Source organism: Nannobrachium achirus (genome assembly GCF_963921795.1).
Source record: "Nannobrachium achirus genome assembly, chromosome: 11".
Taxonomy (NCBI): Eukaryota; Metazoa; Chordata; class Actinopteri; order Myctophiformes; family Myctophidae; genus Nannobrachium; species Nannobrachium achirus.
The window spans coordinates 13,253,871-13,277,415 of record NC_137820.1 but is presented as its reverse complement, the minus strand read 5'-3'; the positions used below and the strand labels follow the sequence as shown (position 1 = coordinate 13,277,415).

General features: G+C 41.1%; 1 protein-coding gene across 1 annotated transcript in view; it reads right to left on the bottom strand.

Moving 5' to 3' along the window:
* Positions 1–23,545, bottom strand: part of fanca (FA complementation group A) — a 37,698-nt gene that overhangs the window by 1,402 nt on the left and 12,751 nt on the right. Inside the window, exons 14-41 of the mRNA XM_080736863.1 lie at positions 18,745–18,855; positions 17,843–17,938; positions 17,420–17,482; positions 17,193–17,281; positions 17,008–17,068; positions 16,669–16,718; positions 15,999–16,069; positions 15,466–15,564; positions 14,760–14,893; positions 14,588–14,658; positions 14,179–14,278; positions 13,361–13,554; positions 12,260–12,350; positions 10,988–11,209; positions 9,869–9,942; positions 9,144–9,272; positions 8,696–8,774; positions 7,856–8,031; positions 7,139–7,244; positions 6,858–6,917; positions 6,246–6,350; positions 4,998–5,113; positions 3,963–4,128; positions 2,462–2,524; positions 1,249–1,351; positions 789–864; positions 469–619; positions 273–371 (exon numbers count right to left, since the gene is read on the bottom strand). Coding sequence (XP_080592989.1) covers positions 273–371; positions 469–619; positions 789–864; positions 1,249–1,351; positions 2,462–2,524; positions 3,963–4,128; positions 4,998–5,113; positions 6,246–6,350; positions 6,858–6,917; positions 7,139–7,244; positions 7,856–8,031; positions 8,696–8,774; positions 9,144–9,272; positions 9,869–9,942; positions 10,988–11,209; positions 12,260–12,350; positions 13,361–13,554; positions 14,179–14,278; positions 14,588–14,658; positions 14,760–14,893; positions 15,466–15,564; positions 15,999–16,069; positions 16,669–16,718; positions 17,008–17,068; positions 17,193–17,281; positions 17,420–17,482; positions 17,843–17,938; positions 18,745–18,855 — 2,955 coding nt within the window. The remainder of the gene's footprint in view (positions 1–272; positions 372–468; positions 620–788; positions 865–1,248; positions 1,352–2,461; positions 2,525–3,962; positions 4,129–4,997; positions 5,114–6,245; positions 6,351–6,857; positions 6,918–7,138; positions 7,245–7,855; positions 8,032–8,695; positions 8,775–9,143; positions 9,273–9,868; positions 9,943–10,987; positions 11,210–12,259; positions 12,351–13,360; positions 13,555–14,178; positions 14,279–14,587; positions 14,659–14,759; positions 14,894–15,465; positions 15,565–15,998; positions 16,070–16,668; positions 16,719–17,007; positions 17,069–17,192; positions 17,282–17,419; positions 17,483–17,842; positions 17,939–18,744; positions 18,856–23,545) is intronic.

Sequence of the window (23,545 nt, the reverse complement as noted above, 5' to 3'; positions counted from 1 at the left end):
GTCAAGGACCCCCAAAATTACAGGTATTTGGCCACTGACCCCCATCTCAAAATATGTTGTTCCAGGGACCACCCAGAAGTAAATATTTGAGTAACAAATGTTCGCTTTTAAGTACATATATTCATGATTTTTCAAAAATAGCAGTTCTACAAGCTCGCAGCGCGGCACTCGGTGCCGCGCTGTGAGCTTGTATATCTGCTATTTTTCAATAGTTAAAGCAGTCAATAATCCTAGGCCTAAATGTTTGTGACGTGTCAGTGCATGTTGGTTACCTGACGGAGTTGGCTAGAGGAGAGAGCGGTAGAGGAGGTCTGTGAGATCGTCCTCAAAAGTAACTGCTGTGCTCTCCTTAAGACCTGGGTGAGATCCATCTGGCAATAATACGATAGTTTTAGAGACATTCTTCAATTTTTTTGCAGCTGTGCATATGTTGCTGCTTTTATTTGACATCAACCTGAGCACAGTCACCTGGCTAGCAGTTGTCTCTGTGGTTGCACTGGATGGGTTTCCATCCAGGAAGAGTTGGAGCAGACTGGTGTAACAGAACACAGCAGTATAGAGGAAGCCTGGACACCGTACAGCCCTCTCTAGCAGCTCAACACTCTGCTCCATCAACAGACTAGTGGGAAAACGGTTACGTTAGCTTATACATAAACACATACAGACCAGCACAATTGATAACCAGCTGTAAGCCAAAACTGCGGCAGCCCTAACAAAATCTGTTCACACATATTGGGAACCGTGGCCGCTATACAGATTATTGACTAGAAAACCTTGGGTAGACTCACCTGTAAAAGGCCAAAGGCATCAGCCTTGTATACTCATCTGGTGTCACCATGGTAACGGACTGGTAGAGTGCTTGTTCTAGTTAGAGAACAGTATTCAGTGCAACAGTTTTTGTCAATGTGATCAAAACACCCACACAACCAGCCTACACTGATTCCTCCCAACTGCGGCTCCAAGTCTGTATTTAAACTGATAAAGAGTATAACCAGGTTATTAAAGCACTAACAATTTAAGCTGCCTGCCTTGGTGTATCAGTTTCATTTGACTTCCCTGACCTACTGGCAACGTACACATTACACAAGCCATTTTGACACTGATCAATGAATGTAGTAGTTCAGTCACACAAACACACAGATGGGCAAAATCATAATCTCTGACCCTGCCTTTGGCCTGGTGAAGATCATGAATACATTTGAGCGAGGAGATCAAACAAATAACGTGACATTATAAACAATACTGTACCAGTTGTTGGACACTTAAAGATGAGTAGCCAGTCAGGAGAGTCTACCAGTAGAGTCAGTATATCTGTACACAGCTCCCTGGCCCCCAGACAACTCTTCACCTCCTACAGAAACCATTAGACAGTTCTTATAGCCACTGAATGTGTGAGGTGTCACCAGGGACGTGCTGGGCCCTTGATTCAGCCCGGGAAAAAGAGTTGGAGAGGCCCTATTTTTTTTTTTTTTCGTCGTTGTCGGGTGGAAACTTTGTATGTCCAAAACCGTTTGTTTAGTATTTATCATTTTAGTAATGATTTAAACTAGTGAAAACAGCCGATCTACAAGCACACAATGCCTTGCGGTGCGAGGCGTTGTGTGCATTGTAGATCTGCTGTTTTCACTACTTTTGTGCAACGGCCTTGTATGATGAAGCGCCCTGCTTCATCATACAAGGCCGTTGCACAAAAGTAGTTTGTTTGCGAAAAAATGTATACATTTGAAACTTGGAGGTTTCTGCCCGACAGTGACGATTTACTTGGAACGAAGGCCGACATTTTATTTTTATTTCTTTCCTAATGGCCGGCCTGGGCCGGCCGGGAATGAACCGGCCGTTCGGGAGTTGTCCCGCTTTTCCCAATGGCCAGCACGTCCCTTGGTGTCACTCTACCTTAGATGTTTGATTATCTTTTAGTCTTTGCATTACTGATACTTGGCTATAATTACTTGCGCCAGCACACAATGCCAATGAGGGACCAGCAGTCGTGGTGATGCCAGTGGTGATGTCACTGGCATCGCCAGTGGTGAGTTCACCTCATGGCATGCTCTGCTGGCGCACAAGTAGGCCATATACATGGCCTACTTGTGCACAAGCAGCAAGTTGGCACCTTGACAGATTGCAGTTCTAGTTGATTATTATCGTATAAAATTAATCTGCACATAGTTACTGCATAAAGGCCCATTCCCACTGGGCCAGATAACAGATAAAAAAATCTCTTTCTCCAGATATTTTTCCATTCAAAGTGGATGGTAGATACAGATAAAAAAGATATTTTTTGTATCTGTATCTACCATCCACTTTGAATGGAAAAATATCTGGAGAAAGAGATTCTTTTATCCGTTATCTGGCCCAGTGGGAATGGGCCTTAATCCTGAAATATGCTCCTATTTGTTATTTTAAAAGCCACCGTTTCTGAGAGTGGGTGTGTGTGGGTGCTATGCAAAGGGTGGAGCATTACCTGAGGATAAAGTAAGGTTGACAGAAGGTCAGTTACACACATGAAGAGCAGAGAAACCAGTATCTGGGAGGAAAAATGAGAAGCAGATTAACATGCCACAGTAAGTGAAGGTGGAAAACAGACATTGTCAATTTGTCAGCACTTAGCCTGAACAACTCGAAAGCAGCCATGGTGTGCTGCAATGCCCTCAGAGTTAATTTACAAATGCCCCAGCTTTCCATTCACTATATTTAATATTCAATAGTAAAGTATGTCAATATGTAAAGTAATAGTCGTTCTGCATGCTAATACAAATGTAATAATCCAATTATTTATTAGCATGCAGAATGACTCATATCATCTGCAGATTTACTCACCAGGCAGGCTACAAACATTTAGTAGATCAGAGTACATTTTTAGAGTTTGTCATGTTGAAAAAAATCCTGAATATATCTGTAGCAGTCTGTGACCATTGTACACTTGCATCATTTATTTCAGAACCTTGAAAGCAGCCATTTTGATATGTGAACTAAAATGTACAGTAGGCGTTTCTGTGTGCCAGCATGTTCATGTTTTACTGTACAACAGTACAGTAAAACAACTAAATGGTGACCTTCAGTCTGCTTTATGTGCTGCTATTCATTTGCTTGCTTTATATCAGGGTTTCTCAAAGTGGATGCCGTGGCAGTTGGCACCCTAGCCGTGACGCAACTCCTGGGATGCCGCAGAATACTTTGATAAAATTTGGAATTTATCTATATCACTTTGGTTTAACCACTTAAACCCTCTATAATTAGTAAAACGGGCCACCAACCAAACCTCATTACGTTGTGACACTAATGTTCCCCCCAGAATAGGGATGCTGGGGGCCTGGGGTTCAAGTGGTTAAATGACAATGATAAAGTTATTGTTTTCAATCTGCCGTAATGGATACGAATGCATTTTCCTTGTGACATACAGTCCCTTAGGGGGAAAGATTTACAATGTCATTCAGGGGTGCCGTGGATGAAAAGGTTATTTACAGGCGTGCCCTGAGTCAAAAAGGTTTGAGAACCACTGTTTTATATGATCAAGAGTATGTGTATTATATACTAGACCAGGTCAACCTGGTTGTGCCAGACCCCCTGTCTGTCATCATCATTTATGACATCATGCCTTTTGTAGGCATGTCATCATCATGTCATCATCATATATACCCTTTATATAGAAAACCCGGACAGACCGACATTTGCTTATGTAGGCCTACCCATTTCATGGGTCTGGCAATTATACTGTAATTGTCCCTGCTAAATATATGAATACTAGTCCTTACCCATAAGCTACTATGAATTTCATTGCACGTGTGGTTGCCCATTTATAGTCTGGATAGTCAAAATGTCAAGTGAAGCTTGACCAATCCTCAAGCTTGCATACGCTCACTTCACACTGGGCAGACAGACATTTGGTCGATTATTAATAGCTATTATAGATGAAATGTAATTTAAATATCTGCTGTAAAAGAAGCAATTCATGGTTTTTCCACCTGTTTGTATTGCCTCTCCTTCACTTGTCCCAGCATCTCCAGGGTTGCCCTGAAGTCATGGTTCTTCTTCTGTCCCCCACCAACGCCTCTCCAGGCACAGTGCAGGCTGCTCGCCAGTAGCAGGGCTGGACCTGAAGGCATCTGCGATGGCATGACCTTCACTGAACTGCAGAGGAAGAGTTGAAAAGAAAACAAATGTTCTTAGCAGAAACAGAGTTCTGAAATTAGGTGGTTGTTGTTATACAAATTCTTTAGTACAAAGAGATTACCTCTTTAGCCCTGGAAGACCCAAATTAATTTCTACAGGACAAACATTTAAAAAAAAAAAATCAGATGGTGTTGTAGGAGTCCTAATCACAGGAAAATGTAATGTTAAAAAATTATGAATGTTTTTGTAAGGTTTTATAGCCATAAATCATAAATCATGCTCTAATTTGCATTTTGGGGATATTTTTCACAATATTAACATATGCACGTGTTCTAGACATTCTAATGATCACGAAAAGGCATTTTACTTATGTTTTAATGAGGAATAGCTTCAGTTAAAAAGTGAGATGTTGTTCGTCCAGACGCTGGAATTTCAACTTCTCTGGGAGGTGTGAATGTCAGTCTCTGTGGGGGGTATTTATATGCAAATATCGTGGCCAATGGCATTGTAAAACTAAACAATGGGATTTAATGGTGATGTTAATGTGAAAAAATAACAGGAAAACTAATTATAACATTTTTTAAAAAATGATTTTAAATGTTTTGCCAAAAAGCAACGCTGGGCCTTGCCGGGTTAGTGAACTAAACATTCAAATGTACCCAATACATACAGTAATTTGATAGCTAATGAGGGGTTGCTGCTTGCTTAGAGCAGGGGGGAAATCCTAAATAGTGGTTGATGATAATTATCTATTATTTAAGTGTGGAAATCAGTTAAACTGCAGCCAAGTCATATTAAAATAAGGCCTACAACAAACAGGCACTCTACACTATTTAATTCCAAGAGTCTTGTGCCTTGGTTTTTAGGAGATGTATGCCGGTTCATACCTGCAGGCCCACTGGTGACAGTCAGCTAGGAGCCGCAGCTGCTCTGGTAGAGGTTCTCCGTCACACAAATGATGCCACAGTGATGTTAGAACCGGAGATAAACTGCTCCACCAGTGCTAGACACGCGCGCACACACACACACACACACACACACACACACACACACACACACACACACACACACACACACACACACACACACACACACACACACACACACACACACACACACACACACACACACGGTCAAGATGTGATGAGCAAGTTGTGGTTAAAGGAAGGATGAGAGCAGAGGACTGGAGCAGAGTGTCTGTCAGCTATGGTGTGGGAGTATAAATGGCCATTTCTGTAAGTAACCTATGTTTAGTCAGACAACAAAATATCCATTCTGCTTCAGGGTCTTGAGATATCCACAGTAGAGGTTAATTATAGAGCAGTGAAGTTTGACGTAATTTACCCATCCTACCTGGTTCACGTTTCCCCCCCCCCCCCCCCATTCTGAATTCCCAGACGTTTTTCATATCGCATTTTTCCAGACATCAACAAATGATCTAAGCAGTTTGGATATGAAGAATCAACTGATGGTGAGAATTTAGTTACATTTTCGCTAGAAACAGGCTTTATCAAATATGAGTGACGGATATCATAAACCATACAGAGCCACCTCCCAGACAATATCGCGCAGACTGTTTGTTTATTTTTGGACCACAATGCTTATTTGAGACGATTTTAAGATGACCCAATGTTATTCTCCATAGAGAAATTACTTCCATGAACCGGGGGATGAGCGAGTCACGCCATGACTTCACTGCTCTATAGAGCAGGGCTTTTCAAAGTGGGTGACGGGGCACCCTGGGGTGCTGCGACGGCAGTCCAGAGGTGCCACGAGATAACTTGATAATATTTGGAATTTATTTGGACACTTGAAAACAATATTTTGTATACAAGACTGTCGCTCAAAACTAGTGAAAACAGCCGATCTACAAGCACACAACGTCTCGCGATGCGAGGCGTTGTGTGTTTGTAGATCTGCTGTTTTCACTAGTTTAGTAAATTTTATAGATGATAAATACAAAACGAACGGTTTTGGGCATACAAGGTTTCCATCCGACAACGACGATATGCTATAAATATAAGGTGCTGGGAGTGAAAATTATAATGTAAGGGTGCCTCGGATTAAAAAAATATTTATGGGGTGCCCTGAGATAAAAAAGTTTGGGAACCCCTGCTATAGAGAACAGACCATACCACTGTAGAAACTAGGAGTAGAGGGCAGTGGAGACTGATCTGAGACCAGGCCTTGCTGACTTCTCCAGATGAATGGTCACAGCTCATACTGGCACTCAGCACACCCTGGAGGGATGAGGATATTCTTAATGTCTTAGGGCTGTCACAATTATTACATAATCGTCTAATCGCGATTATTTGACATAATCGTGATTATTTTTCATAATCGTCATAATCGTTTCCATGTTGAAAATTTTTCATATATTTAAAAAAAAAAGTCAAAAATAGTGGAAATAGCAGATCTACAAGCTCGCATTGTGAGCTTGTAGATCGGCTATTTCCACTATCAATGTTCTTTTTAAAAGAGTATAAAGTTGTCAAATATGTCAGTAATTTCATTGTATATTTAGGTTATGTGTCATATCTGCCATGTGCAACTTCAAAGCCTAAAAGCCAAACAGAAATGTAATTGTCAATGACAAAAACACAATTAAATCGTTAACCGCAATTATTTGAGTGAAAATTAATCGTCATGTAAAATGTCATAATCGTGACAGCCCTAATGTCTTGTGACATTTTCTTTGAACAAGAAAATGGGCATGAAGACAGATTTTGATGAAATTGCCAACTCACTCTCAAGAAGTGTGCCGTTATGTGGTAGGGTAGCAATCCAGCTGGAGAACACACCTTCCTCTGATGCATGAAACGAACAGAGGAGGTAGAGACAGACTGATTAAATTAACGCATAAAGCAGAAAACAATGGCTGTCATCTCATCCTTTTAGCCGAAATGTCTGACTATACCTCATGCGGTTTACATTTCTATATGTCTAATCAATCAATCAAAATGTATGAAGACCAAAACACAGTGTCAAGTTGATTCCTGTTGTTTTGACTTTAACCAAATGAACTCACCTGATGCTGGTTGACATGTTCAATCAGGGTCTGACAGTCCAGTATTCTTATCCCTCCCTGGCTCCTCACAGACACAAACAGCACGGCTGGGAGGGCCAGCAATACTCTGTGTCACACAATGACAAAGCATGCACCGCGCGCGCGCACGCACGCACGCGCGCGCACACACACACACACACACACACACACACACACACACACACACACACACACACACACACACACACACACACACACACACACACACACACACACACACACACACACACACACACACACACACACACACACACACACACACACACACACACACACGATGCATGAGTTTGTATAGTTTGAGCAGTGTTTCTCAAATGGGGGTATTCCACTAGAAAATGGGGAATATGCATTTTACTGTTATGGTTAATGATAAAACATTGACAGAGTTTGTGTGAACTTGCTCATCTGTACATTTCTAAACCAATAACTTGACAAGTAGTAACAGTTATTGAATAGAAAGCAATGTTTATGTGCCATTATGCTGTTTTATCTATAACGTATTGGCATTGGAACTGGACTTTTGATATCAATTTTGCTGTTGTCAGGGGAAGGGGGTACTTGGCTTCGGAAATCAGTATAAGGGGGTATTCTAGCCAAAAAGATTGAGAACCACTGCATTAGTGTGTGTGTGTGTGTGTGTGTGTGTGTGTGTGTGTGTGTGTGTGTGTGTGTGTGTACCTGTTCCATGTCTGCAGTGTGTGCTGTAGGTTGAGCTCTCTGCTGATGCTCTGTGAGTCAGAGGATAAAGAAGTGGAGCACCTCTGGCTCAACAACTCAAACAAGAAGTGACAAGGATCATCTCTGCCTCCACGGCTGCTATAGTGGCCAGTCAGTCCCATCTCATAGACCAGCTCCTGTTCTCACACAGGGACAAATACACACACACGCTGTCGCACACCAGTGTACTTTGAACTTGCAACGTGTTGTGGTTGGGTGTAATTTGGGGTTTTGCCACATCAGCTCTAGTGTTAGAGACAGTACTGGTTCTCAACATTGGTTCCGGAGACCACCATTTTAAATGAACACTGATAATCTTACTGTGTAGATTGGGCCCAGTGTTATCACGTTATTCGGGCCTTGGACCAGACGCTGAGAAACAGACATGTGTTAACTCATTTACTGCCATTTTGAATATGCCGTCTTTCAGGTTTCCCTGCCAGAAGCTCCATAGACGTCCATGTAATTTATAGTGCACGGATCATTCACGCCCATGCACAGATCCTGCACCACGTGTGTGCAGGCTGTTCACAGCTTTCAAACTAAAAAAATACGATTGGAAATCCGTTCAGGCATTCATGAGATGGCAGCCATTATGTTTTACATGTTATGTAAACAAAGATGGCTGCCCTGTTTGAAAGATGGGGTTGTATGGGGGTGAAACATGCAAAATCGCGATTGAAATCATGTTTACTAGAAGAATGGGGTCCAAAAATACATTTTCAAAAAATTGAGCGGTGACATCATGAAACATCAAATGTCCTGATGCATACACACACCCACAGAATAACAGACACACACCTGTAATCTGGATAGGATATCTGGAAGACAAGTGCCTGTTTCTGATGGTCTGTGATCTGGATCCACCTGCCTTCGGCCACTGTAGACATACAAGGTAATGCAACATATCGTCACTGTCGGGCAGAAACCTCGTATCTCCTAGTTTAAAAATGTGTAAGTGTTTCGCAAAGTAAAGCCCTAGTTCATCATACAAGGCCGTCGCACAAAAGTACTGAAAACATCAGATCTACAAGCACACAGCACCTCGCACTGTACTTGTAGATCGTCTGTTTTCACTAGTCTAAATCATTTTTAAAATGATAAATACAAAACGAACGGTTTTGGACATACAAGGTTTCCACCCGACAACGACGATATACATATAGAATTCTGATGGTCTACAGTTTTCAATTCTTCATTCAAACGCTTCAGAGAGCTTCACTAGCAGTCCAGCAAAAGTTATACAAACCAGAGTTGCTGGTCCATGATAGCATTAAGGATATGAGAGCAGAGGGTCCGAAGGTCCCCTCCACAGCCACCCCGCTCCACAGAACCAGACAGATAGAGCTCCAAACAGGCCCACTGCTGGTACTCCTGCCTAGTACACCAACAGACACACACACTTTCTTAGAGGTGGGCGATATGGTGATAATTATCGTGGAGACGATACAATGTCTCCACGATATGCCTTTTCAGAGATATCGTATATATCGTGTTACAATTGAAGGAGCCTTGTAAAAAATCCTGTTTAATCGTTAATACAGAGATTAATTGCGGAATTCAATTTAAACCTGCCAAAAAAATGTCAAGGTCTCCACTTAACTTTGACAGTATACAAATGGAACCAAATGGACCTGTAAGGGTCCATTTGGTTTCATTTGTATACTGTCAGAGTTACATACTTGTAAAGTTCAATTTAGACCTCCCAAAAGGAACCCAGAGAGTCTAGTTTTTGTCAAGTAACTTGAAAAATAACCATCAAAACCAATGTGAAAAAGAATCGTGATAAAATCGTGTATCGTGATACAGCTTGGGAAAATATCGTGATATTGTATTTTTCCATATCGCCCACCCCTACACTTTCTTATAGGTGCCACTGCCACTAGACATGAAATAACAAAATCAGTTTGTCTTCTGACAATGTGCATGTATGTGTTGTGTTTACCGGGGGGTGTATGAATTTGTTTGCCTTACCTCTCTGGGTCAGACAGGGCATCTTCATTTCTCTGTACTCTGAGCTCAGTCGACAGCCATTCTGCAAAAGACAACTTGGACAAAGATACCATCCAAGATTTAAAAAGGTCAAACCAGTGTCAATGTAGCCTCGCGTAGCCAGGCTTACTCATCTGCGAAGAGAAAAGCCTGGTGACAATAGGAGGCAGAAGGCGTTCTGGGAGGTGGGGCTGAATTTTCCCGGAAGCTGTATTTTTTTCACAGTGCGGTGTTCCTGCAAACGTATTTCCTGCACGAAAAAATCTGGTCTTATGTCTCCTGCTCCGTCGGTTGCGCTCGCAATAAACAATATAAAAACAAAAACATTGATTCTATTAAGAGCGAATTAAGAGCTATAATCTATTTTAGCTTTTTCGCTGGGGAATGTAAACAGACCTGCACCGCATGACGTAACGTCCGTTATACGCAGCACTTCCGCTACAAATCTTGGAACACACCGGAAGGCATATTGTCTACAGGGTGGTGTCAATGCGGTCATGATCTATTCATACAGTATCTTTAGCCATATATTCTACATAAATACAGACCATTTCATGTTAATGCATTTGTTTACATTTTCTCCAAAATCATAAAACAGGGGTCTTCAACAGGGGGTCCGGGACCCCTAGGGGGTCCTCAGAGTTACTACAGGGGGTCCTCCAAATCGTTGAGTGATAGAAACTTTTTTCCTCCTTTTTTATATTAACGACTTGGACCCTAGCGTCCACATTCGGAGAACTTTAGCCAAAAATAGCAGATCTACAAGCTCACAACGCCTCGCAGAAGAGCTTTGGTGTAGAGGGGGAAAAGAGCAGACTAAGTACAGAGTGAAAGGTGAAAGTGTATTAAGTATTGACGGTTCAAGTGGTTAAATATCTGAAAACACAAAATGACATGAATCCAAAATACACTGATGATCGATCGTGCTGTCAAACAATGAAACTATATGGAATCTATGAAAAGGTTGTGGGGGTCCCTGCTTCATCTCTCTCTCAGCTTAAGGGGTCCTTTACCTGAAAACGTTGAAGACCCCTGTCATAAAAGATTTACCAAACTTATCAGAATAATTGAGTCAATGTCGGCTAAGCTTATAAATCTCACCTGGTACTGTGGTAGTTGTACTAGTTGCTGGAAACCAGTGTGGATCCACATTTGCCAGGCTGTATTCCTCCAGGTTGTACTGGGGTGTGTGGCAGTTCTCCACAAACCAGGCTGGTCCACTTCCTGGTGTACACCTTCAGGTGAAGCAGAGGCCTCGGCACTCTCAACGGAGATGGGTTTCCTTCGAGCCTCAGGTATCAGTCTCGGGATGAGGTAGAAAAGCTGAACATACATTTAGTTTAACACGTTCAGAACGGGTACACAATTTGTGTATCATTATTTTATGCTTTAACTATTGAAAAATAGCAGATATACAAGCTCACAGCGCGGCACCGAGTGCCGCGCTGCGAGCTTGTAGATCTGCTATTTTTGAAAAATCGTGAAAATTTGAATTTTGACCCGATTCTATGAGTGTTTTTTGAATCCTTCTAAGGTTTTTAAAAAAAACCTATGTTTCTATGTCAGCAATCTGGCCAGCCATCGTCAAAGAAAATGTCCTTTTCACTTGACTGGAGCTCAGTTAGTCTATTCTTGAGAGACTACTATGTCAGTGGTTTTCAAAACTTTTCATGTGAAGGACCCCCAAAATGATATGTATTTGGCCATGGACCCCCATCTCAAAATATTTAGTTCCAGGGACCACCCAGAAGCAAAATTTGAGTTACAAACGTTTGCTTTGAAAATGCATATATTCAAAGATTTGCACACATTTTCACGACTTTTTTCAAAAATAGCAGATCTACAAGCTCGCAGCGCGGCACTCGGTGCCGCACTGTGAGCTTGTATATCTGCTATTTTTCACTGGTTAAAGCATTCAATAATTCTAGGCCTAAATGGGTTAATGTAGTGTAAGTGTTAATCCAAGTGTATGTATTCTTTCTGAGTATTAAAGCCAGACCCCTCACCATTAATGGGCCATCGATGCCCCGACACATAGCAAAACTTTGATCAATAAAGCGCGCCTTATAGTTATTAATAGATGTATCCAATAAAATGTATAGCGTAACTTGTAACTTGAATGTGGATTACAGCGGGTCTCAACCTGTGGGTCTCAAATCCTACAATTCCAAGTGCTTGTCAGGGTGGGGGGTTCCCGAGTTCAAATAATCATATTCCTTCGGGGGTCACATCCAGAAAAGGTTGAGAACCAGTGGATTATAACTTCAAAGTAACTTGTGTTCATGAAGGCTATTCCATCAATTTCGCCTAATTTAATGACATGATATGCTATGGGAATAATATGCTACAAAGGAAAATAACGTAAAATAATACCTTCTTATAGAGGCTGTTAGGTATGTAGTCTTGTAGCTGAGATGTTGTATCAGCTCTGCAGAGACCATAGCACACTGCTGCCACACAGAGCCTAATAAGACACATTAAATGTGTCTTATTAGTTATTATTAACTTTGCTTGAAGACAATTAAAACAGAAAATGAAGTGCTGCCTGGGTTCAATCACAGTGGCCCTGGAGTCTACCTCACCACAAGCAGAAATTTTGGCTTCTTTGCACCTTTGCTCTAAGGTTTTGGTGTGTAACATAAATCAGTACACCTTTCTTTGATAGGCCAGAAGCAAATGCCACATCCCCTTTTGGTTAATCAGCATGACATTTTTAACAGTCGTTCCTGGTTTGCCCCATATGAAACCTTTCCCAAGTTTAATTCAAATCTGTTTGTACATTTTGGAAATATCCTGCTAACAAGCAGACAAACGAACAAGGGTGTCACATGTCCCCACCTACAGTACCTCTACCCACCCTTTCCCTTCTCTTCCTAGTTCTACAGTAGGTATATACTGTAAAAGTCTAAAAACGCCTACAGTACAAACCTGCTAGGGTTCAAGCGGTTAATGTAAAAATGAAAACAACTTCCTATGACACAAAGATTTGACGGACTCCCTGTATTAACTCTGAGGACTCCCTAGGGGTCCCGGACCCCCTGTTGAAAACCTGTTCTAAATAGTCACCATGGAGAGCTAGGGCTGTCACGATATGACATTTTACATGACGATTAATTGTCACTCAAATAATTGCGATTAACAAGTTGCACATGGCCGATATGACACATAACCTAAATATACAAATAAATTACTGACATATTTGACAAACTTTCGACTTCAAAAATAACATTGATAGTGGAAATAGCCGATCTACAAGCTCACAACGCGTCGCGATGCGACGCGTTGTGAGCTTGTAGATCTGCTATTTCCACAATTTCTGAAAATGTTTGTAAATGTATGAACATTTTTCAACATTCACGATTAGGACGATTATGACAAAATATTTGCGATTATGTCAAATAATTGCGATTAGACGATTATGTAATAACTGTGACAGCCCCATGGACAGCAGATTAAAACACACCCCTCTCTCACCTGACACAGAAGAGCATGTTGGTGTGTGTGCTGCAGGTTAAGGCACAGCTCAGGGCCTCTGTGACAGTGACAGGTACTGGCTTTGGTAGCAGGGACGGGACCGTCTGCACCAGAGGACTCTGGGATTTGGAGGCGTGGAGGTGGACTACAAACGCTGCCAAGCCGAGCACGTGAGCAGCACTCAGCGACGACCCCTTTGGAAATAGAAAGACCAACAGTGGGTGGACGGAGGATGCTTTAACCAGTGAAAAATAGCAGATATACAAGCTCACAGCGCGGCACCGAGTGCCGCGCTGCGAGCTTGTAGATCTGCTATTTTTGAAAAAGTCGTGAAAATGTGTGCAAATCTTTGAATATAATATGTATTTTCAAAGCGAACGTTTGTAACTCAAATTTTGCTTCTGGGTGGTCCCTGGAACTAGATATTTTGAAATGGGGGTCCGTGGCCAAATAAATATCATTTTGGGGGTCCTTCACATGAAAAGGTTTGAGCACCACTGACATAGTAGTCTCTCAAGAACAGACTAACTGAGCTCCAGTTAAGTGAAAAGGACCTTTTCTTTGACGATGGCTAAGCCAGATTGCTGACATAGAAACATAGTTTTTTTTTCAAAAATCTTAGAAGGATTCAAAAGACACTTATAGAATCGGATCAAAATTCTAATTTTCACGATTTTTCAAAAATAGCAGATCTACAAGCTCGCAGCGCGGCACTCGGTGCCGCGCTGTGAGCTTGTATATCTGCTATTTTTTTATATTTAAAGCATAAAATATTGCGTCATAATGTAATCAGTAAGGGAAATAAGTATATATTGCACCTGGTGATGGAACAGATCCCAGAGTCTGTGTATTAGGGATGAAACCAGCTGTGTGTGACCCAGCAGGACAGACACAAACTGACTTGCCCACAAGCTTTGTCTAGGATTACAGGAAAAAGGTGAGTCACAAATTAGACAATTTATGTACTACACATTGTTAAAGTATAATTAAACTTTGGTTACTATTGGTGAGATACTGTATCTACAATAGTTGCTCTGCAGATAAAAAATGTATGGTCCAAAGTGCGATACAATGTGCACTTAAATAAATAGGGAGCATATTTTTTATTATGGATTTTTAATATACAGAGCGAGCGACTATTGAAAATATCTCACCAATACATCAAGGCAAGGTTACACTGTTACACAACCCAAACCTCTACCAACGTAGATTTTTTATTTGTCTTACTTATTAGGTGGGCTTGTTTGGGAAGCATCCACTATACATTGACAAAAGTTTCTCAGGATCATATTGACGACCTAAAGGCAAGAGAGAGAGAGATGACTTCAGGAAGAAAACCACTGAGATAACAGGAATTAATTGAATGGAGTAATTGACGGTTCAGTCAAATATTTCGTACTTTCACGCGTGGGTCAGGGGACAGCGGTGCTTCCAGGTTAAGCTTGATGACTGTCTGGACAATAAGCTCCTCAGGATGGTCTGGGAAAATAACACCCAGCGTATGCGAGATCCTGGACACCTGAGCAGACACTTCTGGAATGATTTAGAGAGATTGGGTTCAGGGTTCATGACGGCTGGTCTTAATTAAAACAGCTTTGTAAATGAGGCCCAATGTTCTGTGAACGTGTATGTAGGGCTGTCACGATTATGACATTTTACATGACGATTAATTGTCACTCAAATAATTGCGATTAACTATTTAATTGTGTATTTGTTGTTGATAATTACATTTCTGTTTGGCCTTTAGGCTTTGAAGTTGCACATGGTAGATATGACACATAACCTAAATATACAAAGAAATTACTGACATATTTGACAACTTTCTACTTAAAAAAGAACATTGATAGTGGAAATAGCCGAACTACAAGCTTGTAGAACTGCTATTTCCACTGTTTCTGAAAATGTTTGTAAATGTATGAACATTTTTCAAACATTCACGATTATGACGACTATGACAAAATATTTGCGATTATGTCAAATATTTGCGATTATGTCAAATAATTGCGATCAGACGATTATGTAATAATTGTGACAGCCCTACGTGTATGTGAGTATATGCATGTGTGGAGGTGCAGGAGTGCCATGTCTGCCCTCCATCAATGTACCTCCATCACCGCCATCCATGACCATCCGTCTGAACTCCTGCAGCTGAACTTTCAGAACCTCCTGAGGGTCATCATTGCTCTCCACATGCATTCCCAGTCCTGGGAATACGTCACATTGAGCATAATCACACAGCAGTTATTTTACCCTTACTCAGGGGACAGGGAATCCCCATATTGTTGGGATGAAATCACAGCTCAAAATAAATACAGTTTAAATTACTTGGAGGGTATGGTGGGTGGAGTTGGGGGCAATGTTAAATAGCATTAGGTTTACAGTTATTACTAGTTGTCTTGACTATGTCATTCATGATACTGCAAAGTACATTAGATCAATGTAAATGGTATTGTCATTATCATTATATATATGATATAACAATCCAAGTATCAAACATAAGAAAAACATGACCTACGTTAAGCACATGCATTTTGTGATCATTATTATATATTTCTTTTCAATGCACTTTTCCAATTATGTGCATAATTAATATAACATGGTAAATGCAATATAAATGGGAGATGTAAAGAACACCCACTGTTGTGCTGTCTCTCTTTTTGGCAGGACTCAACATAAGATGTATACTGGGCAGCAGGAATCTTGTCCGCTCTACAAAACAAGAAGAATTAATCAACAATGTGAAGACATCCATCAAATGATTCATCATGTACATATGAATTGAAAGTGCAGGGCACTAACCAGTAACCACAGACTCAGGTTCCTATCCACACTGAGCTGACTCTAAATAATACATACTAGCCCTTACCCGTTCAAAGATATGAGCTCTGAAATGATGTGCAGTGTGTGGGTTATGGGATGTGCACTATATGAGGGATGGAAAGTAACTTTAACTGGTGCTTGCATGATAATATCTAGGAGCATCAATGTAAGAAATACACGTTTCGTTTAATGGCTATAGAGATACTGTGTACCGATCTGCATGAATTTTTGGACAACATCTGTAACAGGGACAGACAACCAGGGCCATGATGAAGGCTTATGAAGCAGATCAAGATGATCTATTTTTAAACTGGTTTTACTCATGTAGATATGACAATGTAGTGGTACAGGAAACTCAGGACAACAAGGGTTAACGATATGCAACAGTTAATCCATTTAAGTGCCTTGGACCACCTAACTTTCTATTGAGGTACCGTAAAGTGCCATGGAGAGCTGGCACAGTTCCCAAGTTGTGTGATTTCACTCACTTTTTCAGAGCTTCTATGAAACTCATTTGTGCATCAGCCTTCACAGGAAGCTGTAATGGACAGACAGAGTGCATCATAGCGGTCCTCATCAAAGCAATATGAGGTACAGTTAAATGAAACAGTTACAGTAGTTAATAAATTGCCCGCTGATAAACAAACGGATCAGTGGTTAATATCAAGTTATCTAAATCTTCATGTAATACTTTTTTCCCCATGAATGCATTATTTGATGCAAAGTACTTTGTGTTAAACACAGCAACAACAAACAAACAAAACAGAAAACAAACAAAAATGGAACGGTGAGTCAGCATTACAGTGTGTATTCTGATTGTCTCTTACCACTCTTGGCGTAAGCAGAGCAGGAAGGAACCGTGTTAGAAAATATGGCCTCCGAAAAATACTGTGCAAAGAGTGAGTTAAAAAGTTATCCAAAAGTTAATTACAGTTATAGTTACAGTAACAGACAGCAACAGATTTTATATGACTCAGTATGGCTGATGAGCTATTTAATTAAGTTTGAATACCTGGCCTCCATGACTGTGGCAGAGATTCTTCCTGTGTTTTCAAACAGAGATACTGCCTTCTCTACATCGTGGAGAGCCTGACACTCAGGCTGGAGATGCACGCACAGAAACACACACACAAAGATATTTATCCCGTACAAGTACATGCCTGGTCCACACGCACTGTCGTTCACTCCAACAGAAAGAAAATGTTATTACATAGGGCAACCACTAAGTGTCACTGTTACCTGCACTGATGGTCCTGCAGCCCCAGAAACATCCTCATACAAACCCATGTTCTCCACTGACACCTACACATACACACGTACACATGCGCACACACGCACACGCACACACACACACACACACACACACACACACACACACACACACACACACACACACACACACACACACACACACACACACACACACACACACACACACACACACAATGACAAAGGGACAACTTCAGAAAGAGTCACTTTGAGTAACCAGAGATTGGGATAGTGCTTATATTATTTCTAATTCTAGCAAATTCTTGTTCAAGTGTCCATGATTTTGTAAATTACATAGGGAATGGTGCAATGTGAGTTCTTATGTGTTATAGAGATAAGTGAGCTTCTTTTAAGCGTGGAATTTGCCTTTTAAATTCTATCTGTAAACAATACCTTGAGATCTGCGAGCCTGGTCTTAGCCAGAGAGATGTATTCCAGCAAGAGGCCTCTGTGTTTGACTGCTACATAGGGAGGGTGGAGGATGTGAACCTAAGCATTTAGAAGGATAAGAAATTCAATTTAGTATCACCAAAAATGGGCAGAGGACCAACATTCAGGGCTGCTTATGGGTGGGTTGGGTTCCTTGGCGAGGAGCCCAGGAAAGAGGAAACAAGAAGCCCACACAAAATTGTCAATTATAGGGCAATTATTTTTAAGGGCCCATAAAATGGGTTCAGTGCAAAACCCTGGGCCAATTTAAGTGCTTGATTGACCAACTTTGTTGCATGCAGTGTTACGCACCACAAATAGCCAATCTACAAACTCAACGCATGGCCTGTTGAGCTTGAATCTCTCTGCAGCATCCAATAAAATGAAGAGTTGAGCCAGGAGTTGATCACTGGTTAGCTGTCAGTCATTTTATTTTAAATAAAATGTATAAACCGACCATGCCCATATATGGAGATAGATATGCCCCTATATGGAGACACATATGGAGCATGTCCCTTTTATGCCCATACATACAGTATATGGAGCTGGCTGATTTCAAAATGTTATTTGCAAAACAGGTGCTTGGCGTCTGATGATCTCTAAGCGAAACATGCAAATAAAATGTTATGAAGTTAAGACGTACGTATATTTATAATACACATTCACACAAGCTCAGAAGATCAGATATTTTCACCAAAAGGATTTGGTGTAGAGGGAAATATGTGATGAGTGTCAACTACTCCGGTCAACTAAGTATATAGTAAGTAGGGTTTTAGTGGTTAGATAGACAATCTGTCGGGAGAAATGAAACACCTCCCATCTAGTGTAATGCAGACATCCATATGAATAAACCTGTAGATCATCACCTTGAGGTACTGAGGGGGGTCAAAGGGCACCAGGTCAGAAAGGAACTTCAGCAGGAACACCAGAGATTTCTTGCTGTTGCCATGGTAACCACTGGCCCCACCAAAAGACACCTGAAATCCAGGGAAAAGGTTCAGGACAGGCTGATCATTACAATACACGTGTAAAGGGTTCCCAGTTCCACAGATCTTTACCAATTAATTTCCAAAACCTTTCCAAAACGTTTCCAGAATATTTTACCCGATTTCCAGGACTATATAACAATAATTCATCTCAATAACGAGTCGCTTACTCCTATGACCAAAGACAGGTAGTGTATGCCAGTGGTTCTCAACCTTTTCAGGCTGTGACCCCCGAAATAATCATATTGAACTGGGGAGCCCGGCACCCTGACGAGCATTAAGAGTTGTGGAATTTTGTATAAGTTCTATTGTGAAAATAGCCGATCTACATGCTCACAACACCTCGCGTTGCGAGGCGTTGTGAGCATGTAGATCTGCTATTTTCACAATTTCTGCCTCTAATATTTGACAATTTGGCCTATGTTTAATTTGTCATTTCAGGGGTATTAACAAAATCAATAACCAAAGACAATGCATAGCTATTTTTCCAGGACCTTCCAGGACCCTTGATCAATAGACCGTTTGTCAGCCTTCTGATTGGTCCCTGAGACTCCCTGACTGGCCAACCAGAAAAAATCATTCACTTTTTGCTATCGGGGGTGGAGTTGTGCAGTGAGAGAATTTTGCTTCAGGCTTTCAACAACGGTCCGCACTGCGCGGCACGGCGAGCGTGCAGTACGGAGCCGCGAGATGATAGCGATTTCGATCATTATAATGAATAAGCTTCAACAAACTAGTTCACATGGACCTTATCAATGTAACTAAGAGTTTTGATTGGGTACATATATTTTAAATGGGCAGAATTACGAAAGCCAGCCTATTATGTGAGGAGAACTATAGGCTGGCTGTCATTTTCCTACCCAAAATGCACTGTGCTTTCTCTTTCTATTTATCTCCTCTGTCTGATCCAGAGGATTAAACTAATAAAACATAAATTTTCGGGGGAAAACTACTGTTTTGCTATGTAACTACTGTACTTTTTTCTTCCCTTTTTATTAATATCACGTAGATGTGTTTTTTTTGGTACTTTATATAGCTGTAATGAGGCTATGAAAAATCTTTTTCCCCCCATTCATTTCCACTATAAAAACAGTCTGGCCAGGTATTTCTGTCCCACTGGGATTAAACTAATCAAAACATATATTTTCGGGGGAAACCCCCTGTTTTGCAATGTAACTACTGTACCTTTGTCTTCCCTTTTTATTAATATCACCTAGATGTTTTTCCTTTGGTACTTTAAATTGCAATAATGAGGCAATGAAAATACCCTCTCCCCCCATTCACTGCCACTATAAAAACAATCTGCCCAGGGTCATTTGTACCACCATAGTAACAGGGCAGAATGGGGCGGGATTTGACATACAGTCTATTCCAAAACTTTTCCAGTACTGGAAAAATATTTTTCTAATATTTCCAGGAATTTCATGACCGTGGGAAACCTGCGTGTAAGATTACAATTTAAATAATTAAATAAAGGAAATAACATTGTACATTATGTACAAAATAAAAGAGGTTTACAAGAAGAAAAAGAACTAACAAAAAAAACAACCCCTAGAAGTGATCACCGGCGAACATCAATGTTATGACACTGAGCCAGGGAACATTCAGTCAAATCCAGGCCAGATGTACAAGTTCTGGGCTGTCTAAATTCCTGAACCCAGTGACTCTCTCAGCAGAGGTTGGGTTATACAACCAAGACTTAAAGCTGTACTACTATGTAACAGAAACTAGACAAAAACAATAATGATCTCAAAAGATTGCAGACCTCCATCAAGACTGGAAAAAGCTCCCGGTTTGCTCATTCGGGTTTTGACTGATGGTGGTGCTAGAGGAAAGCTCAGCAGAGGATTACCAAAATAAGTGTGTTTCTTAATCTTGGGGAAATAAATCATAGTAAGGGGATTTTATAAGATATAAGTAAATCGTAACCAAGACATTTCTTCACCAATGTGTTTCTAAAGGTGTGTAATAATATCTATACTATAATTTTGCGAATGTCTGACTGAGTGAGTGAGTGAGTGAGTGTCTGTCTGTCCCAGCGTTTCTCCTCGGTGGCTGGAGCAATTGATCTGAAATCGCATCACTATCAGCGTATGAACACACCTGACATAACTGTGAAGGCCGTTTGTCACTTTCACAAATCGTATGCTGTATATTCGCATTTTTATGGTGTATCTATATCTATTTTGCCTACAGTACCTTTTGTGACCACACATGTTAAGGGAGGGGCGCTGTTGTTCAGGCCATGCACAATCACACACAAACCCACACACACACACAGAACAGGTGGAGTGTGTGTGTGTGTGCAGTGTGTTCTGGCCCTGTTACAGATGTTGTCCAAAAATCATGCAGATCGGTACACAGTATCTCTGTAGCCGTTAAATGGAACGGGTATTTCTTACATTGATGCTCCTACATATTAGCATGCAAGCACCAGTTAAAGTTACTTTCCATCCCTCATATACTGTGTGCACAGTGCACATCCCATAACCCACACACTGCACATCATTTCGGAGCTCATATCTTTGAACGGGTAAGGGCTAGTGTACTAAAAGGTTGCAATTCAACTCCCGGGGGAAACCTCATAAAAAAACTGATTTGTGTTTGTGCCCCATTAATGCCACCCTTTATTAAAAATCTACAAAACTGGTGCCATCCATTTTGTTTAATTTTACCTTTTTATGGGGGCCAAAATCATATTTTGTACTTAAATTACATATATAAATCTATGCTTCTATCGAAAGCCACACTACCTCTCTTACAAAGGAAAAAAATGTATATTTATTGCGACCGTCAGGGAGCAGTTTACTATGAAAACCTCCACCGGCCGTCCGTCCGTCCGTCCGTCCGTCCGTCCGTCACACGTCACACGTCACACCTTTGCCCTGCTCATATCTCCGCATCAGTATGACATCACACCACATGTGTACATAAACCTTTGTGTACGTTGCTGTGGCAACAGTCTGTTGTTGCTGGTTTGTTAGTGTACGTTAGCAACCACCTTAGCAACCATGGTTTTACCCTAGCAACCAACTGTTTACCCTAGCAACCAACTGTTTACCATAGCAACCATGTTTTTTTACCCTAGCAACCAACTGTTTACCATAGCAACCAGATACGCAGAGCAGGGATCTCCATATATGGGCATAAACAGGTGACATCACACTGATGTCAGATACTCAGAGCAGGGATTTCTCCATAATATATGGGCATAAAAGGGATTCTGTTAGGGATCTCCATATATGGGCATAAAAGGGATTCTGTTAGGGATCTCCATATATGGGCATACAAGGGATTCTGTTAGGGATCTCCATATATGGGCATAAAAGGGATTCTGTTAGGGATCTCCATATATGGGCATAAAAGGGATTCTGTTAGGGATCTCCATATATGGGCATAAAAGGGATTCTGTTAGGGATCTCCATATATGGGCATAAAAGGGATTCTGTTAGGGATCTCCATATATGGGCATAAAAGGGATTCTGTTAGCTGTTAGTGATCTCCATATATGGGCATAAAAGGGATGCTGTTAGGGATCTCCATATATGGGCATAAAAGGGATTCTGTTAGGGATCTCCATATATGGGCATGAAAGGGATTCTGTTAGGGATCTCCATATATGGGCATAAAAGGGATGGTATCCCAGATGATGCCCTGTTAGGAGATCCACACTAACAGAATCCATATATGGTCCTACCGACAGCTGCTATAAGCCAACCCTGGCGATAAGGTCTGAGTCGAAGAAATGCTTCTTTCCTGGCAAGAATTGCCCCTTTATACTGTAGGGCTCGTTTGTGTATTGTATGACATCACGCCACATCATCGGCTGAGGACTGTGTGATGTCATCATATCTATAAGTTGCTCATGCCCAAATATGGGCTGGTGAGGTCAGACTTAGTGTGATGCGTAGGTTATCTCCATATATGGAGATTCAACTTCAATGAGTAACCATGGCAAACTGTCAACTGCCCGTATGTCTTGATAATTGGTAAAACAAACTTTTGGCCTATTTGTGGAGATAAGCGACCAACGGTCGCTTATCTCCCGATTAGGGAGTCTTACTGGTATATATATATATATATATATATATATATCCTATCATTAGATTTGGGCTTCAATAGAACATGTGTAAGATGTCTTGATCATCATCATGTTTATGCTGTCATAGAGACACACGGGCGCCTACAAATATGGCCGCCCTATTGTGATAGCGACCCCACTTCGGGTAAGGATGAACGGTGAACTGCAGCTGCCAATGCAATCCCAATGAGAGGCATCGTGAAATATCATAATTTCAGTGGTTGACTACTGAGGCATTAGCGATTTTTTTTGTGTTCTAATAAAGTGTCACATGAGTTTCATTTTGCCTTTTTAAAGTGGCATATCTGTCATCTTGACACACTACCTACAATATACTTTAATATACTTCATCTGTGAGTCAAAAGTGCTAGCATTGGAAATCTTAAGTTTAGGTGGTCGCATGGTACATACGTCATGGACGCATCCCTTGAGGTTTTCTATACCCAGATACGCTCGTCTCTCATGTATAATTAGGCTGTTTATTTTTGGAAAATGATCGCATCTCGCTTCTTCCAAACGGAGTCTTGCAGGTTATTTTTGGATTAATACTAATCTGGAGAATCCACTCTGTAGTTGAAAAGGTCCGGGATCTTCAAAGTC